General features: G+C 51.3%; 1 protein-coding gene across 12 annotated transcripts in view; it reads right to left on the bottom strand.

The window, feature by feature from the left end:
• PTPRT (protein tyrosine phosphatase receptor type T) overlaps positions 1-19547 on the bottom strand; it is an 845125-nt gene that overhangs the window by 5215 nt on the left and 820363 nt on the right. For all 12 annotated transcript variants that reach the window (XM_045574406.1, XM_045574409.1, XM_036418808.2 and 9 more), the window contains 4 exons: positions 18891-19026; positions 16679-16828; positions 15384-15557; positions 11935-12066 (listed from right to left, as the gene is read on the bottom strand). In XM_045574406.1, coding sequence (XP_045430362.1) covers positions 11935-12066; positions 15384-15557; positions 16679-16828; positions 18891-19026 — 592 coding nt within the window. The remainder of the gene's footprint in view (positions 1-11934; positions 12067-15383; positions 15558-16678; positions 16829-18890; positions 19027-19547) is intronic.

Raw genomic sequence — 19547 nt, 5'->3', positions numbered from 1 at the left:
ACCCATTTTGGGGGTTTTTGTTGAAAAGTCAAAGCTCTGAACACAGAAACACTTTGCTGTGCTGATTTCACATTTGTTAGACTTGCTGGGCCTCTCTTTCCTCATCTGTAAAATGGGGAGAATGGTATTTACCTCGAAGCGCCGCTGTCAGACTTAGGTAGAACACTCCGAGGGAAGGGCAGCTATAACCTCCAGTTTTCTTCTCACTAATGTGAGCTGTGGCAAACACATCCCCATTCTAGGAAAAGCTTTACAATACACTTTAGAATATATATAAGCTTTGGCATCGGACATGCCTGGGTGCAAATCCAGGCTCTGCTCCTTACTAGCTGTGTGACCCAGGCCTCAGTTTTCTAATATGTAAAATGGGGATACTTACGCTCACCTTACAAAAGGTGATGTAGCATGGTGCTGAGAGATATTGCCTGCGATCTTTCCTATTTTTCTGGAATTGTGAATTAGATCCTATAGCTGAGAGCAAAGGCAACGATGGCCCCTCAACCTAAGACGGTGTCTCAGCCAGAGGTGGTTCTGTCACCCAGCGGACATGTGGCAATGTCTGGAGACATCGCTGATGGTCACACCGGGGGGTTTCTATGGCCACCGAGTGAGTGGGGGCCAGGATGCCGCTCATATCCAGTGAAGGTATACCTTTCCCCTACCCAGGGCTCTAGCCCCAATATCAATAGTGCAGAGACTGAGAAGCCATGGCCTAAGATCACAAGTGATTCATTAGGTTTATAGTCTCATCAAGAGAGAGAGAGAGAAACAGACACTTCATTCTTCTGTATCTGTTGAGCTACCAGGTGACTTCAGTTGGAGAAAGAACATGGAGGTAGCTAGCAGGGGCTGTGGCTCAGAGAGGCAAATTGCTTCCTCAGATTCCTGGTACCCACTGATCATGGGGGTGGACTCTGTCCCGGGCTATAGGCATTGGGCACCGAAAAGAGCTAAGTTGGGGCTGTACGCTCATCAGGGGCCACTCCAGCATAGACCCTCCACCTGGAGGTGCCCAGAGGATGGAGCCAAGACTCACAAGACCCACTGAGGCCTCTGAGGGCCGCTGGTCTGTCACAGCCCACACCAGCTTGCAGACAAGGACTTGATGATCAGCAGTGACCCACAGCAACCCAGTAGCCTCCTCACAGCTACCCCGGGTACAGGATTTTCATGAAAGGGATTGCTGCCCCTTTGTGGAGAGAGATAAGTCACTTGCAAAAGTGTCTTTATTCTCTCTCTCTCTCCAGAGCTGGAACCAGAATGGAAAAGCCAGGAGGAGGGAGGATGGGGGAGAGAGAAAAGTGCATGTCTCCAAACATCCTAACTGTGCAACCCAAGTTCCAGCTCAGGGAGAACACTGGTCACATAATGTGCCAGACCTGCCCAGCACCCGATTCTGTAAGTAAAGTTTTATTGAAATACCACTGTACTTATTTACGTGTTATTGTCTATGGCTGCTTTGGAGCTACAGTGACAGCTGAGTAGCTGAGCAGACCACATAGCCTGCAAAACCTAAAGCATTTCCTATCTCGTCCTTCACAGAGAGAGTGGGCCCACCCCTGCACTGTCTGCTTGTTCAGGAATAAAGGAGATGGCGCATGTGAACAAACAGGCATGCACAAGCACCCACTGAATCCCAGCGGTCACCGTATCACTGAACCTATCGGTGCTCGACGAGAATAACAATTACGATAATGCTTCACGTTTAAAGCTGAAGGATTTTTCTTATCACCTGTCTCAAATAGCAAACACCTAACGAACGGGGGCTGCTTTCCTGGCCTCTGATCAACCAGCTTGGGGGAGCAGTAGCGACTAGACACTCTTCTGCATGTTAAAGGAGAGAGACTGGGATGCAGTGGAACCAGTGAATCGATATGACCCCCCTCCTAACCTAAATATTCAACAAATTTACACTAATGTGCACAGTGCTCAATATGTATTGATTTCCTATGGGAACCAGCGAGGAACTAAGCTTTCTCCCTGGGTGCCATAGAAACAGAGCAGAAACATATATGTGGTCTGAGGGCCAGGCCACGGGCACATGGCCATTCACATTTTATAGAAATCTTGGGGATGGGGACTTATGGTTTCTTAACCTGTTAACCGGAAAGTTCCCATTTTAATTACGCAACCTGTAACGGGCGCATACTCTTTCACTAGGACATGTCAGTACGCCATGCCCGGAGGACATAATTTTATATTATTTTTTATATTATTATTTTTATTAATTTATACTTAATTAAATATAAAGCACAAAGGAAAAATACAAAATTATAAACAAATAGAAAAGAATACCAACAAAAAAATGGAAACATCGAATTAAAAAATTATAAATTTTACAAACAATTATAAAGATTACAAAAAATATATACTGTCTCTCTCAGGGCGCAACATATATTTCAAAGACATATTCATATGTCCTACCCGTTCCCGATATTGTTTATGTTTGACACATTTATAGGTCCTGCTCGGTTAACAGGTTAAGACCCTGGAAATGGGGGGATTTAGAAGCCCACCTGACCCTCTAAAACCACGAGGCCCCTGCTGAGCTGGGGCCACACACACACACTCAGTCCCACTTTGGGATGTTCTTTTTTAGATGGAAAGCTGTCAAAATAGCTGTCTCCAAGAATTGATTCACATCCTTGAGCCTAGAGTCTGAACCAACAGCCTTTTCCCCTTTCACTCCAGTATCCATCTCCTTACCCAGCAGCAAAGTAAGTGCTTCCCACTTCAGATACAAAGGCCGAGCAGAGGACCACACCTGCTGAGGAGCCGGCCCAACTCGGCTACTGGTTAGGAACAGCCAGGCTTCCTCCCGAAAAGCAGAGCAGCGTTTGCTAATTATCCTCAGAACAAGTTAAATGAGCAGAATTCGTGTCGCCTGTGCGGATGACCGGGAACAGCTGCCATGTATTGTTCCACACGGTCTCCATGGCTGCGTGGGCCATGCAAAGAGCAAGTTCATACGTGAACTGTAACAAACACAAAGGCAGCTCCACTGGTAAACATTTTTTTTCTTCTTCCACTGATAGAATCAGAAAGTTAGTCACGGATATAAATGTGCCCTGATGTGTTGAATGGAAACTAGCCTGTGTCCTATTTTGGGAATAAACAACTTTAAAGCATATTTCTGTACGCCTTTTGTTAATTAAATAATACTTTGACAAAATGGAAAAGCCAAGGAATATACAACTTCAGAAATTAAGGACTCTTATTTAGCAAGGTCCCGTAATCCACAGAGCAGGGGGTGGTGGTGGTAGTGGGGGGAACCAGTCCCAAGCCACCCAAGATGAAGTGAATTAGTACTGTTAAGAGAAAAATAGAAAAGACCCACCTGAATTGATTTTAAAATCAATTCAGATTCCTCAGTAGCTCATGCCAGGTGGCCTCCGACAGGGTCCCCCTCACCTGAATTGATTTTAAAATTCAGATCCATGATTATAAAATTCCTTTACATTGATTTGATAAAGATCCTAAATCACATAATTGGTTTTAATACTGTGGCCAGTTAAGGAGGACAGATGGTGTGTGAAGCACAAAGCAAGGGACGGAGAGGCCCCTGGACCACAATCAGAGCGATCTGCACACCCCTCCTCCTTGCAGCCTTTCCTTGGTCCCACAGGTGAACAGTGCACTCCCCATCAGGGTGGAAACTGACTTATGACCCTGCATCAGAGTGCATTTCCAGGAAAGCGAGGTGGAGGGGTAGGAAGGGTGGGGGGTGGGGGGGGAGACGGCTTAGGAAAAGGGTGGGTGGAAGTCAAAGGCCAGGGCATGGTAGAAACAGGAAAGAGACAACTGAGTTATGCAACTTAAGAATGGAACAATTTTTGGCTTCTAGTCAAGATGGAGGTGTAGGTAAATGAGGTACAAGAATCCTCCCATAACCACATCAAAAATACAACAAATATTCAGTACACTCATCATTCAGAACCACCTGAAATCTGGCTGAATTAGAAGTCCTACAACTAGGGAGTTAAAAAGTCGTCACATCGAGCCTGGTAGGAAAGGTGGAGGTGCTGAATGGGCTGGTCCCACACCCATGTGTGGCCTACTTTAATCTGAGGGATATCTTGGCTGTGGAGGTACCCCCCCCTGAGTAGTGAGGGGTCCCAGCCCCACACCAGACCCCTCATCCCAGGCTTCCAATTCTGGGAAGAGATATCTTCATAAATTCAGGCTGTAAAAACCAGCAGGGATGTGGCTGAGTGACACCTCTTAAAGGGCCTGAACAGCGACACACTTGACTCACTTTCTCTGAGCTCCAGTGCTGGGGCAGCAGCTTGAAAGGAAACAGGGACATATGGGGAGGAACTGAATTATCTGGCATCAGGGTAAGAGCTGAGGGGCAGCATTCTCCACTCAGAAGTGCTGACAGAGGTCACTGTTTCTATGCCGAGACCTCCTCCATCACAGAGCTGACTGGCAGATGCCATATCTGAGTCTCCATCAATCTGGTTTACACTGTTCTCGCCTCCCCCAAACCTTCCCACCCCCTGCCCCAGGTGATTCCCTGAGACCCTGCCCCACCCAATTTGTGGACTCATCCAAGCCCCTTCCAGTGGCTTTTCCATACATGTTTCAGACTTTCATAAAATCTCTCAAGCAGCTGCTAGCCTCAGTGCACTCTGTACCTAGTCAAATGACCCCAGAGCCAGCACTAGCAGCAGCCAGCCTTGGTTCACAGCTTGGCCTCTCTTGGGCACATCCAAGCTCAATACATGTAGCAGCCATCTGCAGATCCCTCAGTAGCTCATGCCAGGTGGCCTCCGACAGGGTACAGGCAGGGTACATCTCAGGAGGCCACAAAGGTAGTGCATCTGGTGGTCAGCTTCAGACCACACCAGATTATAATCCTACCACATCCACAAGTGACACACTCAAAGAGTGGACTCAGTGAGCACAAAAGCCCCACTGAAGTAAGTCCTGCTCCATAGGGTCCACACCTGCACAGCAGGTCTTTCACTGTAATTGCAACTGGCCCTCCCAGCCAATTGGTCTGGGGATCAATCCTTCCCAGCAACATCAAGAGCAATCAAGACTTAACTACAACAGGACTGTGCACACAGCCCACACAGGGTGCACCTGGAGTGCCCAGCTCAGGTGGCTGGGGATGCTATGCCACTGAGACTTATAGTACACCTACTACACAAGGCCACTCTACTAAGTCCTGGAGACATAGACGTTCTACCTAACACATAGAAACAAACACTAGGAAGCAGTCAAAATGTGGAGACAAAGAAACATATTACACATAAAAGAACTGGAGAAAACTCCAGAAAAAGAACTAAATAAAATGGAAGCAAGCAAACTACCAGATACAAACTTCAAAACAGTGGTTACATGGATGCTCAAGGAACTTAGTGATAACTTCAAATAACTTAATGAGAACTTCCACAGCATGAAAAAGGACTTAGGAACCATAAAACATAACGAGTCAGAAATAAAGGATGCACTAATGATATGAAGAATCATTGATAGGGAATCAAGAGTAGAGGACACTGAGAATCAAATCAGCAATTTGGAATACGAGGAAGCAAAAACACCAATCAGAATAGCAAAAAGAAAAAATAATCCAAAATTATGAAGACAGTGTAAGAAACCTCTGGGACAACTTCAAGTATACATTCTCATTGTAGAGGTGCCATAAGGAAAAAAGAGGGAGCAAGAAATTGAAAACCTATTTAGAAAAATAATGACAGAAATTTCTCCTGCCTGGTGAAGGAAATAGACATAGTACTCTGATCCTCCTCCCTTCCACGTATGAGGACCCTGGATAACCCAGAACAATCTACACATGTCAACATGTCTAACTTCATCACATCTGCTAAATCCCTTTTACCATGTAAGATAACACAGTAATGGGATTAGGATGTGGACACCTTTTGGGGGGCATGATTCTACACAGCCTCAGCCCATAGCAGTCATAGAGGGTCTCCTGAGCTTTCTAAACAATATGGTGGGTGTGGCATGAGCATGAAGAGGGCTTCCTTCTGTTGTCTGACCCCTTCTCCCACAACTCTGGTCTAACCATTGAGACCATTAAAGATGGACAAGCTCTTGTCAATGCTTATTGAGGGGGATGGAAAATGTTCTTACTGGTGTACCCATCAGTGGTTCTGGGATTTTGCCCTACTAATCTGGCCACAGGCCTGTGGAGTCCCACAGAATAGCCTCTAAGGTTGAATGTAGTTGCTTTGAGAGGTCTTTATGTTGAGCCCCACCCACTCATAATTAGCTTTGAACGGCGGCCACTGTGGAGAACGGAAGCGTAGCTGTGGCTAGGAATGGCTGATTGAACGAAGTAATACTGGACTCTAAGCAGAGGCAGATAGATCTGGCCAGCAGTGCAAGACAGGAAAGCACTCAGATCTCTCATCCAGTTCTCAACTTCATTCGTTGCAACTTATAGATACAGCACCAACATGAATCCCTATAGTCCCTAAACTACAGGATGTGGCATTGATCCTCTTGGGAGCAATCTAATGCACCTGGGACCTGGGGCTGGCCTGTCGGCGTTGCTGCGCTGGCTGAGGCTGCAAGCTGCCTTGGCACAGGCACCCTGGCAGATAAATGCTGGTGCCACTTCAGAGAACACCCCTCCAGGTGCTGAGGGCAGCTTTTCTGATGCTCGTGCTGTGTCATTGTTTATTTTCGCAAGGTGCCCAGCTGTTGTGGTGGTGATATTTATATCAGTAAGTACTCTATTCATCTACCAATTTCAGGGGATGCTTGCCAGCTGCGTGTGGCAGCCAACCTCGGGGAACGTCTGAGCCCGATGTGTTTGCATTTAGAGAATCAATTCTCCAAGGCTGTATCAGCATCTGGGGCTGAGAGATCTTCATTCCCCCAGGGCCCGCCCTGAAGGGGAAGCTACAGCCAATGACCTTGACCTTTGCTTCTCTACGTGTCTCAAAGTGAGGCTCTTTGAAAATCCCTCCCTGTGCCTGAGCTCTGGTTTTGTAAAAAAATAGACCCAGAGACATAGAAGCATGGAACAGACTGTGGAATCTTAGAGGGAAGGTGGGGGTGGGTGGGTGGGTGGGAAGAGATTAACCAAAGAATTTATATGCATTTATACATAACCCATGGACACAGACAAGTGTGGTGAAGACCTGAAGGCAGGTGTAGAGTGTAGGGTGTAGGTGTAGGGGGCCAATGAGGAAAAATGAGACATTTGTAATACTTTCAACAATCAAGATAAAACAATGAAAACACGAACACAATGCATGTTGGGTAAAGGGAACAGTACATCGGCTTTCACTGGCTCTGCTCTGTGTTCACTCAGTGTTTTTCAGGCAAAGGAACCTAGTGGAGAGACCTTCTGACTCTGGAACTCTGCAAGGGTCTTTGTTTTATGGAAATTGGTTTAATTTCATGGTTATCTCAGATTCCAACCATCTGTTGTTTGGGCCCAACCCTTGGACTCATCTATTTTTCTCTCAATTTCCATACTTTATTGGATCTATCTTATACCAGTATACCTAGAATCCACCCCATTGCTACCAGGTAGGTTGAGGCCACCATCTCCTGTCACCTGGACTACTGCCGAAGTCCCGCTCTGTTCTCTCTGCTTTCACTCTTAGCAGCCACTCTGTCCCTCCTCCCGCCAACAGTCTATTCTCAACACAGCAGCCACAGGGTTGCTTTATAAAAAATGTTGAAATTTCCAAGCCACCCCTTTCTGCAAAACCTGTCAATGTCTCCTCATTTCTCTCCATGTAAAACCCAAAATTCTCCCTATGATCCTCCCAAGACCTTCCATGACCTGGTTCTGCTGTGTCTCTGTGTCACCTGCTGCTGCCATGCCCACAGTCTGCTCCAGTCTCAATGGCTTCCAAGCTGTTCCTCAAATGGGCCAGGCCGTGCCCACCATCAGCCTTGGTGTGGGCTGTCCCTCGGCCTGAAGTGCTCTTCCTGAGATGCTCATCTTGCTTGTTCTCTCAGCTCCTCCAAACCTCCCCTCAGAATGAACTTCTCCATAGGGCGCCCATTGTCACTATCACAGCTGCAACCTGTGCTTCAAACTAGCCTTCCAATCTTCATTATCCTCCTCACTTTTCTTTTCCCATCCATGTACCTTCTAGCATGTAATTAAGGGCAAACAGAATGTGTGCTGCTTGTTGCCTCCCCTGCTTTAGAATAGAAGTTGCATGAATATTTCACAATTTACATAAATATTCCAAAAATTTATACTAGTATAAAGCCAAAAGAGACCCAGGATAGTTGCAGAAATATTGAGAAAGAAGTACAAAGTTGGAGGAATTACAATACCAGATATCAAACTATACTACAAAGCCATTGCAATCAAAACAGCCTGGTACTGGCCCAAGAACAGACCTATAGACCTATCGAACAGAACAGAGTGCCTAGGAATCGACCTGTGCCAATATGGCCAATTACTCTTTGACAAGGTGGTAAAAGCATGCAATGGAGTAAGGATAGTCTATTCAATAAATAGTGTTGGGGGAAAAAAAAAAAAAGAAAAAAAAGAAAAAGAAAAAGAAAACTAGTCCAGCAATTTACATTCTTCACAAAAATAAATTCAAAATGGATAAAAGATTTAAAATGTAAGTTACAAAACCATAACAATCCTAGAAGGCAGTAAAACTTCTGACATCTCTCATAGCAGAATTTTCACTGATACTTGCCTAGAGCAAGGGAAACAAGGGGAACATTTGCAAATGAACTACATCAAACTAAAAAGCAAAAGAATCCATCAACAAAATGAAAAGGAAACCTACTGTATGGGAAAACATTTGCCAATGATACATCTGATAAGTGTTTAATTTCCAAAATATACAAAGAATTCATACACCTCAACATCAGGAAGGCAAACAATCCAATTAAAAAATGGGCAAAGGACCTAAATAGACACTTTTCCAAAGAGGACATATATTGTAGATGGCCAATAGATACATGAAAAAGGCTCAAAATCACTAATCATCAGAGAGATGCAAATTAAAATGACAATTAGGTATCATCTCAAACCTGCCAGAATGGCTACCATCAATAAATCAAACAAGTACTGGAGAGGAGGTGTAGAAAAGGGAACCCTAGTACACTGCTGGTGTGTATAGTCACTGTGGAGAATAGTATGGAATTGTGTCAAAAGATTAAAAATGGAACTGCCATTTGACCCAGTGATCCCACTTCTGGGACTATATCCTAAGAATCCCAAGTACCAATCAGAAAGAATATATGCACCCGTATGTTTATAGCAGCATCATTTACAATAGCCATGATCTTGAAACAACCCAAGTGGCCACCAGTAGAAGAGTGGATAAAAAAAGTGATGGTCCATTTACACCATGGAATACTATGCGGCTGTAAAAGAGAAGGATCTCTCATCCTTTGATATAGCATGGAGGGACCTGGAGAGTATTATGCTTCGCAAAGTAAGCCAGTCAGAGAAAGACAAATATCACATGATCTCACTTATAAGTGGACTCTAAAGAACAAAATAAACTGGTGAACAAAATAGGGAAGTATGGAACAGAATAACAGTCTCAGTGTGTGTGTGTGTGTGTGTGTGTGTGTGTGTGTAGGGGTGGAGGTTTGGAGGAGAGGACAGGAAGAGATTAACCAAAGAACATACATGGGTAACCTATGGATACAGAATAGCATGGGGAAGGCCTGGGGTTGGGCAGGGGTCGGATGAGGGGGGCAAAAAGGGAGAACATGGGAGATATCTGTAATACTGTCAACGACATTTTAAAAATTCCATTAAAAGAAAAAGAATAGAAGCTGCACAAGAGATAGGAGTTTTCTGTTTCTTTTCTACATCTTGTTCACTGATGCATTCCAGCACCCAGCACAGCGTCTGGCAAACAGCAGCTATGGTGGAACGAACAAGCGGAATCTGTCCGGAATGTCTCTCACGTGCACACCCAAGTCGCACTCCATTCCCTTCTGTAACCTGCTCCTCTTGGCCTCCCCAGCCTCCCAGCTCCTCCCCTGCCTTCCCCACTGGGCCAGCCACATCCCCAGACGCCTGATGACCCAGACTGGAACCTGTCCATGATTTCCTCTCATTCACCTCCGTATCCATCTGGTCCCGAAACCTGGGCACTTTAGCTTTGGCAATGTTTCCACATCCGACCTCTGTCCTCCCACCTCCTGGTCACCTGCTCAGCCAGATAACCCCTTTAATTCTGCACAGTGGCAACACGCTGTGCCCCAACCACCCAGTTACCAGACTTTTTCCTTCTCTTCACTGGTTCCCAGACTCCGCTTTCTAACAGGAACTCTGTCACACCGCTGCGCAACCTCTCAACATCTCTCTTCCCTGTACAGGATTTCAAACCTGTGTTCCTAGGAACCCCAGGGGTTCCACAAAGGTACCCAGATTAGGCGGCTCTCTGAGAGGCATCAGGAGGAGCCAAAAGACCAGGTGGGTGAAGCTCTAGGCCCCCTGCCCCCACTTCAGTGCTCGCAGGTGTTAATCATACCTCCTTCAGACACAGGGCCTGCATGGAAACTTCTAATTTCAAGAAAGGATTCTGTTGCACACAAAATAAAAGTCTTTAAAACAACCACCACTTACCTTGCTGCAGGCCAAGGCCCAAACTCCTTAGCCTGGCGTTGGCAGCCCTCTGCAGGCTGGCCCCTGGCACTCGCTAGCGTCACCACCTCCTCCCTTCTCCTGCTGGCACACCCTGGGACCCAGCTGTGAGCTGCTCTGTGGACAAGCCTGCCTGCACTCACCCCACCCTGCCTTTGCCCTGGCTGTTCCTCTCGCCAGGAATGTCCTTTCCCAGCCACCTCACCCCCACATGCAGCGTCTCTGCTGCCTTCTTCAAGGCCACAGTCACCTTCCTTTTGAAGCTTCCCCTCGCCCTGTGGGCAGACTTAATTGCTCCCCGCCCTCCTCGCACACAGCACTGGCTGCTGACCTCTATCACAGCGCTGCCCTGTGTAGGGGGACCATTTGCTCATCTGTCTCTGTAGCCAGACTGTGAGCTCCGGAGGCCGAGACCACAGCTCGGACCAACTTTATTTCATCCCCACAGGCCCGCGCTCCCACACAGGTGCACCGCGTTACTGCGAGCTTCCTTCGGGCAGTGAAAGCACTGCTTTTGAAAACCCAAAGGAGGTGGCCAGTCTCCCCTCCTCGGCCCAGGAGTGGCTGCCCTGCCGTGGGGTGTGGGTTCCGGAAGCTGTCTCATGAGGGACCTGTGGCTCGCGAGCCAAGGTTTGCCGACCACTGGCTTTGGACCCAGAGCATGATGGGTACTAAGAATCCCAAGTACCAATCAGACTGTTATTCTGTTCCCTACTTCTATACCTCTGGCCCTATTTTGTCCACCAGTCTGTTTGGATTGGTACTACATATGCACACACCTTGACTTTGGAATGCTCTGGGTCCAGAGCATGATGCTTGGAGCCCTCAGACCCAGAGAGGCGAGGCCTGCAGCCTGCTGGCCGTGAGGGCCACCTGGGGCAAAGCCTGGGCTCCGTGTGGTGGTCAGTGGGCAGAGGGTCCGAGGTGCAGGCCCCAGCCCATATCCCGCAGGCTGCGTCGTGGAGGGAGCAGGTGGGGCTGTGGCCAGGACATTCTGCAGGGCTGGCGACCCTCAGAGCGGGGGCCGGCAGTCTCCTCTGAGCTATGTGTGACTCAGAGCAAGGCCCTAACCAGGGCCTGGGAAATGGAGCCAGAGTCGGGCTGGGCGGTGTGGGGCCAGAAAAAGCCCACACAAAGGGGGGTCAGCACTGGGCTATGGAGGGCCCCGGGGTGCAGGGCCGGCCAGGAGGTGCCCGCAGAAGCTGAGTGGGCTTGCTTGGTGCTCACAGCCCCAGTGCCCATCAGACGGCAGGTCAGTTGGGCAGAGGCCCCCTCTGCTGGGTCTCGGGACTCTCTCAATCCACCTCTAGGACATAGCTCTCCTGCTGCACCCGAGCACCCAGGGCGGTGCGGCCTCCTCCTCCTACCTGGGCGGTGTCCATCTCGTTCAGCATCACCACGGAGGAGCAGTTGTAGTCGAACACCAGCCTCCAGAAGTCCGCCACGGTGTTGGGCAGAGGGTGCTGCGTGACCACGAAGGCGGCCGGCTGCTTGTGGCTCTGCAAAGGAACCGCACAGGCTTCACACGTTACGCCCATCAGCGACGCGCTCACGCTGATGAGGCCCAGGTGGCGCCAGGGGCCCCGAGCCTGCAAATGGGTGACACTGAGCACCTGGCCACTCTGCGATCTCCGGGGACCCCCGGCATCAGAGGGGACCGCCCCATAGCGAACGCATTCTCCAAAACAAGACATTTCATGCCGAAACCGGTTTGGCTCAGTGGATAGAGCGTCAACTTGCGGACTGAAAGGCCACATGTACGTTGGTTTCGGGCACATCCCCAGTAGGGGGCGTGCAAGAGGCAGCTGATCGATGATTCTCATTGATGTTTCTAACTCTCTATCCCTCTCTCTTCCTCTCTGTAAAAAAATCAATAAAATATATTTTATAAAAAGACATTTCATTAGGAAAGTGTCCTTCGAGTGGGGATTATCCAAATAAATTATTTGTGTCTTGGAGCTCAGCAAAGAACCATCCTTATACTCTGAAATGAAAGGCTCTGGATGCAGATTTGCTGCTCTGCCCGCCACGGCTCCTCTGGGGATCAGTGGGGTATCCGTGTCCTTGCCCACAGTGCTGGAGGGGGAGTCGGCTCAGCTTGTGGCAGACAGCATCCTGTGTTCAGGGGAGTCGGGAGCCAGCAGGAAGGTGGGGAGTGGAGAGGAGCTGGCCTATTCCACCCAGGTGAAGACCTACCAAGGAGATCACCCAAAGCACCTGTCTATGAGAAGCAGTGGCATGTAATTGTGGATGCCACCTCTGCACTAAGGGTAAGGTGACCAGACATCCCAATTTTTAACTATTTGTCCCACGTCCCGAGGCGTTGGGACGTGGGACAAATTGTTAAAAATTAGGACTGTCCCGCCAAAAGCAGGACATCTGGTCACCTTAACTAAGGGTCCTGTAGCCTGAGGGTCTTTTCTGGTCAATCATATGGCCAGAGGAAGGTCTGGGAGGGCAACATAGTTCTCCCCAAAGCTGAACTCCAGCTGCAGACAGCATGTCTCTGGGCCACTGGCAGCATGGAAGAGAATCCAGGCTTTCCGAGTAAAACACTTGGCTCCTACTCTGACTCCATTGTTTCTCCGCTAGCTGACCTGGACAGAGTCATGGGAAATACCCTGACACTCTGGGCTCATCTGGAAGATGGGGATAATGATAGGCAAACGAGGAGCAGGGCAGTGTAAGCCCAGGGCCCGAGGCACGCCCAACTCTTGGCGAACGTTCATTTTCCTCCCTATCCCCATCTCTGTGATAAATGCTCTATTAGGCCAGCGCGCCCGACAAAGCCTTATCTGAAAATATGTTCCAGATCCGGCTCCTGCCGGGTTCCAGGGATCGGCCAGCAATCCATTTCATGGATAACATCATCCTTTACCAGGGAAACATTAAAAATGAACCCAGAGGACTTCATATTTTTCTGCTGGGAGCGAAGCTGCTATGGTTACCAGATACTGCACAGACCGAGCCGGAATTCAGATAAGGATTGTTCTTTTGCTCTTTTTGTAAGGCAAAGGCTCCCGTGATGGCTCACAGGAGGACTGCCCTGCAGACAAAGAGAATGCCATCAGCCTCAGAGCGTGCGGGGCAGAAGGCACGTGACTCCGGGCAGCGGCTAACCCATTAAGTGGAGGCCAGGAGCACGTTTGATCCTTGCTTCCATGAGGGAGGCAGGGAGCTGCAGTCGTGACAAATGGGAGACAAATCTAGGAGAAACTTAAACATGGAAGTGCACGCCCAGCCCCACATTGTACCACACACACACACACGCACACACACGTACATACGTACACACACGTACATACGTACACACATACACACACGTACATACGTACACATCTTGACTTTGGAATGCTCTAAGCCAGTGGTCGGCAAACATGCGGCTCTTTGGCCCCTTGAGGGTGGCTCTTTCACAAAATACCATGGCCTGGGCAAGTCTATTTTGAAGAAGTGGCGTTAGAAGAAGTTTAAGTTTAAAACATTTGGCTCTCCAAAGAAATTTCAATTGTGCTGTTGGTATTTGGCTCTGTTGACTAGTTTGCCGACCACTGCTCTGAATGAAAGCCACAGGCCTTCCCTCCACATCCGGCTGTTTGCTCCGACCAGACTCTCCCTGCTTCCGGTCCCAGGCTCTCCGTGGGGGACTGGGCTCTCTCTGGGCAGAGGCCAGGCCAGTCCCTACAGAGCGGCGATAGGCATGGACGTCTCATCCTAAGAGCCTTGGAGAGGAAGTTTCAGGAGGCTCAGAGGCCAGCGAAGTCCCTGGTCTTGGCCCAGGAGACAGTACCTCCTGTTCCTGCCTGTTCCGGGTGAGATCGGAGGTTCACCTGGGCTGGAGGGACGTGACCTCAGACACGGGGTGAAGAGCGCCTGGAAGGGTGCGTTCTCAATTGGGCATCGGTGATCTCAATTCTGAGCGTTGGGAGGCAAGCTGTCTGAGTCCTACTGGACTGAGTAAATGGTGGGGAGGCTCAATGAATGGACCCCAGAGTGGGAGCCAGGAGTCCTGGGCTCTGGCTCTCTGGGTGACCTTCAGCAAGACTCTTTCCCTTCATGGCCGCAACTGCCTTTGCTGAGAAGTGCAAGGATGAGAGGGAAAGATTCTGGTTCCTTCCTGTTGCAAACATCTACCTCCCAGAGTGTAAGGACCTTAACTGCAAGTAGCTGGAGGGCCCCGGGGAGAACCAGGGGTGCGAACCCCTCGGGGACAGGGGCATCACCCCTAATCCCAAACCAGGTGGGAGTGGGGCACCTTTCCTGGGCACCCAACGCTGAGAAAACAGGAGATGGGGACTCTAACAGACTAGTCATGCCCCCTCCACGCTCCCTGTGCTGCCTCCCACCGCACTGACTGCGCACCTACAGGTGCCATCCTCATTCTCGCCTCTGCACGGGAGCTGTCCGGGAGGCAGCCTGCCTGGGCGCTCCTGGAGGGCAGAGCCTAAGTCTTCACCCCCGTGTGTGCCCAGGGCTCACAAGGCCCGGCTGGCACGCCGGATGTTTCCCGAACTGAACTCACAGCAGAGAGCCAGCTTGTCAGCAGCAGGAGGGGGACTAGGTAGGCTGCGGCCACCTTGAGCTTTTGGTCCGTTCTTTCTAGACTCTTTCCGGGAGCAGAAGAGCCAAGAGCACCGTTTATCTGTAGGTTTGGACAAGAGCCTTCCGGGGGAGCAGAGGTCATTGGGGCCAGCAAGATGAAAAGCAAAGAGAGAATTCCCCAGGGAGGGTGGCCAGGGCCCTGGGGTCTCGCCACCTCCCCCTGGGGGAGGCTTTCCCCTGGAAGGCCAGCAGAGGGCGCCCCGGAGGCCCCGCTTACGTCCATCAGCGCCGCGTTGATGTAGTTGCTGGACTCCCCGTCCACGGAGATGAGGAAGGGCAGGCAGCGGTCCAGGGGCAGCACGTCCATGCCCCGGTTCTTGTCGTGGTTCCGGGGCAGGAGCCCGATGCTGCAGTCCTCGGGCCGCACGTGCGGCGTCACGATGTTGAGGGTCTGTGGGCGCAGAGGCGGACAGACAGACAGACAGACACAGCTCAGATACCCGCCTGAAACCAGGCAGCCAAGTGCACAGCCAGCCTCCCCCCATCCCTGTCCTCCTGGTGGGGCCCTCGGGGCCTTTTCTAGGACAGATCCTCTTCCCTGGCGATCCTACCATCTGCTGGCCTCTGGCGCCTAGAGGAAGGTGACCAGACATCCCGATTTTTAACAATTTGTCCCGCGTCCCGCAGCGTTTTAAAAAAGTCCCGCTTTTTGGAAAGAAGCTAGGGAACGGCGGGAGAACGGGAAGGGGATCTACGGTTTTCGGCGACCATGTGGCTATGTAGCCAGGATATGAGTTTTATATTATTTTTGTTAATTTTATAATGTTAAACTTTAATAATAACAAATAATTGTTGAGAACTGATTATCGAGAACTGCTTATCAAAGTTCGCACTGTTCATCAGTTGTTAGAATTCACTCAAATGAGAAATATGCCAAAGAATAAAATAATACTATACATAATTTTTTATTTGTTATATTTGTAAATTGTACTTATGTTGAAATTTAAAAAAATATATTACAATACTATTTTTGCATCCTATGAAAATTTTTGTTGCTCCATATAGACCAAATTTTTAATCAAGAACACTCCCCCCCCCCCGCAACCCCCCGTCAATGGTGTCCCACTTTACTAATGTTAAAATCTGGTCACCTTAGCCTAGAGCCCCCTCCAGGGGCTGTGCCACCACCACGCTCCCAGCTCCAACCAACCACTGAGCTAAGCTGCTCATCTCTGCCAAGGGTGGGCCAGCCAGGAGGCCGTAAGGTGGGGGTGGAGGTAGGGAACCCCTCATGCGTGTTCAATATCCCTAAAGTGCCATCATCGAATGAGGGGGACGGTTTCACCAGCGTGCCCCTCAGAGAGAAGGCGGAGAGATGCTGGATGAGCTGCTGACGGGCTGGGGGGATGTGTGGGCGGGTAGGGGAATGTGGGGGGGAGTAGGTTGTGGGTGAGGGGCCCCGGGGCACACTCCAGCACCGTCTGGAGAATTGCAGGGCTTGTGCTCTGCAGAGGAAGTCTTGCAGGCGCGGGACCAGCGCTGAGCCGCTGCCGGGGACGGCACTGCTCATACCTGGAACTCGTCCTTGATCTGGCTGGAGTTGGTCTGCGGGTCCAGCCTGCTGATGTTGTAGTAGAGCGGGCGGAACTCGCACACGGGGATGGCGGTGTTGCCGCAGAGGCAGGCCTCCAGGATGGCGTCGTGCACAAACACGTACTGCTCCTGCGGGGGGAACGGGCCCGGTCAGAGCGGCCGCGGGGGCGCTGGGGTCCACACTGAACCCGGGGCTGGAAGGAGGGGCAGGACGGACATCGCAGGACCGCTCCTTCCCACCCTGGAACCCGAGGGGCCCAGCTCCCGTGTTTCCGGTGCTGCCTGAGCTCGGTGACGCGGGTCCCCTGGGGAAGACTGAGCAGCACAGTCCCCGGCGAAAGCCAGAAACGGGGGCGTGCCGCAGCAGGCGCTCTCCGTGTCCTGCCCTGTCCCCTCGGCTGTCACCCGGGCCTGCTGAGGGCTGCGGGCAAGTGCCCGGCATCCAGGCCCAGGGCTCTGCCTAGTCCCAGGGGCCCCCTGAGCTGCATGCGGGGCGAGCCAGAGGGCGGAGACTGGATGCCTCAGGAAGGAGCCTCCGGCGATGCCAGGTGGAGAGCTGGGGACGAAGACCTAGGTGCCCTCTCTCCTGGGAGGGTCCCTTCAAAAACCGTGCTCCCCACTCTCTCAGGGTCCCCAGGCTGGTTCCAGGGGTACACGGTGTCAGGAAACTCGTGCTCCTCTCCGCCTCCCCCTCCCCGCCTCCCCCCGCCTCCCCCCGCCTCCCTCTCGTCCTCCCCTCCCCCCTCCCCCCCTCTCAGTGTGCCTAGTGATCCTCCCAAATCTCCCACTTGCCCTCAACCGCTTGTCTCAGGGGCTGCTCCTGTAGTCGCCACACCCCTGTGCCATCCCCAGCTGTCTGCACCCAGCAGTTCTCTTCTCCCGGGCTCCACCTCCTCTTCTCTGCCTCAGTGTCTCGCTTCCTCTGGAAAGTCTTCTCTAAATTCACCGGGAGGAAGCTGGCGCTGTAGCTTCCTTAACCAAGGTGTGCTGAGTGACTGACTGTTTTCTGCAGAACCTGGCCCAGCTCTTTATATAAAATGCTTATCCAGCTGCATGAAGGTGATGCATTTGAATGTGCGTCTTCCCTACCAGACAGCAGGGACCACAACGTGTCCAATGTGAGCCAGCAAGCAAGCCTGCCTTCCGCACGCCTGCACCTGGGCTGGAGGAGGCCTCTCTGTAGAGCAGCCTCACCCGGAAGCCCAGGACTGCCCGTGGGAGCCGGCTCAGAGCCCACAGCAGGACCCAACGTGATCAAGCCCGTCAAGGGGCCCTCCCTGCAGAGCCAGCAGCACCTGGCCAAGCCCAGAGCCGCGGGCAGCTGCCTGGGCAGGGCTGACAACAGAAGCAGCTCTGTGTCCCATGCGGCCTGTCCTGGCTCCCACCGCCATTGCTGGGACAGGAGAGGAATAACAGAACAACAAACCAAGGCCCAGGAGCAGGGAAGGCAGAAGAGGCTGCCTGGCGAGGAAGGGTGACTCAGCGGGAAAAGCATGCCCGGAGGTCACGCCAACCCGAGTCCCACCATGATCTGGCTGTGGGCGGCTTTGGGGGCACAGCTGCTCAGTGTTTCCATCTGTGAAGTGGGGGTGCAGATAAGATTTACCCCGTAGTGTTGTGAGGAGCAGGAACAGTTTTCTGAATGCAAAGAACCTAGCATGGTGCTGGGCACATAGTAGGTGCTCCACCATAACGATGAGCCCCTCCAGGTTCCCGGGTCTTGGGCTCCATCCCTGGAAGGAGGGGTGCCTGAAGGCCTACTTCCCCTCAAAGGCAGGGATTGTGTGTTCTCGGCAAGTGCACCGATGAAGCCATTCCAGCAGTGACCGGAGCAATGCCGGGCACAGAGTAGGCATTCAACATGTGCCAACCTTCCCCGTCTCTTCTCTCTCTCACCCAAGGTGGCGATACTGTTCCTTCAGTCCCTGCGCAGATGGGCCCAGAGATGGGAACTCACCGCCATTCCTCATTGCTGGAAAGCTCTGAGCTGTGGGACCCTGGGTTGGCAGGGGTGCCCTAGCTTCTGTGATGGTCTCACCACAGCCAGGCCACCTGCTCGCTCACTGCCGTTTCTCTCACACCCAGGCCCCTTTCTCCAGGACGACCCCCTCTCCCCGCCCCCGCCCCCGCCCCCCGACTTCTCCGTGGCCAGGACTTCGTGTGGCCGGCTGGCTTGGGCCCCGGGCCCCACCTCCGTCTGCACGAGGTTGACCCTCTGGGCCCGGAGCTCCCGCACACAGTTGAAGATGTCCACCACGCCCTCGTTCTCGGCCATGTCGAGCATGGTGTCGATGGCGATGAAGCAGCCGGTCCTCCCAGCTCCAGCGCTGGAAGGAAGCACAAGGTTTGTCAGGGACCGGGGAGCGGGACCAGCCCTGGGCGGCTCTCACACTCAGCCCTGCCAGCAGGGACCCTGCGGAGGTGTGCATTGCGGGGGTCAGAACTGGGAGACTCCGATCACACAGAAAGCCCAGTTCCCTCTCCTATAACACGGGGGAGAACTAGCTGCCCTTGGGGCTATCTTACCAAGATTGACTTCCTTTTGTTGTATGCATTTAGCAAACATTCACGTGGCATCATTCTAAGCACCGGGCATTATTCTAAGTATTATGTCACCAATGTTACTCATTCAATCTCTCATGAGGTTGTTGGGAAGTTTCTCGCCCCATTTCACAGGTGAGAAAACTGAGGCACAGGGTGCTTACATTGTGCTAGTGGTGCAGCTGAGACTTAACCCAGGCGTCTGGCTCCAGACTCTGTGTTCTTCCACTTCCTTCTTAATAACAGTCATTGCACATACGCATGCTTACACACACATACGTAACCTTACACACACATATGCATGCTT

The sequence above is a fragment of the Pipistrellus kuhlii genome, unplaced genomic scaffold (assembly GCF_014108245.1).
Source record: "Pipistrellus kuhlii isolate mPipKuh1 unplaced genomic scaffold, mPipKuh1.p scaffold_m20_p_6, whole genome shotgun sequence".
In the NCBI taxonomy this organism is placed as follows: Eukaryota; Metazoa; Chordata; class Mammalia; order Chiroptera; family Vespertilionidae; genus Pipistrellus; species Pipistrellus kuhlii.
Note: the sequence above shows the minus strand (reverse complement) of the source record. Positions and strands in the feature narration are given on the sequence as shown.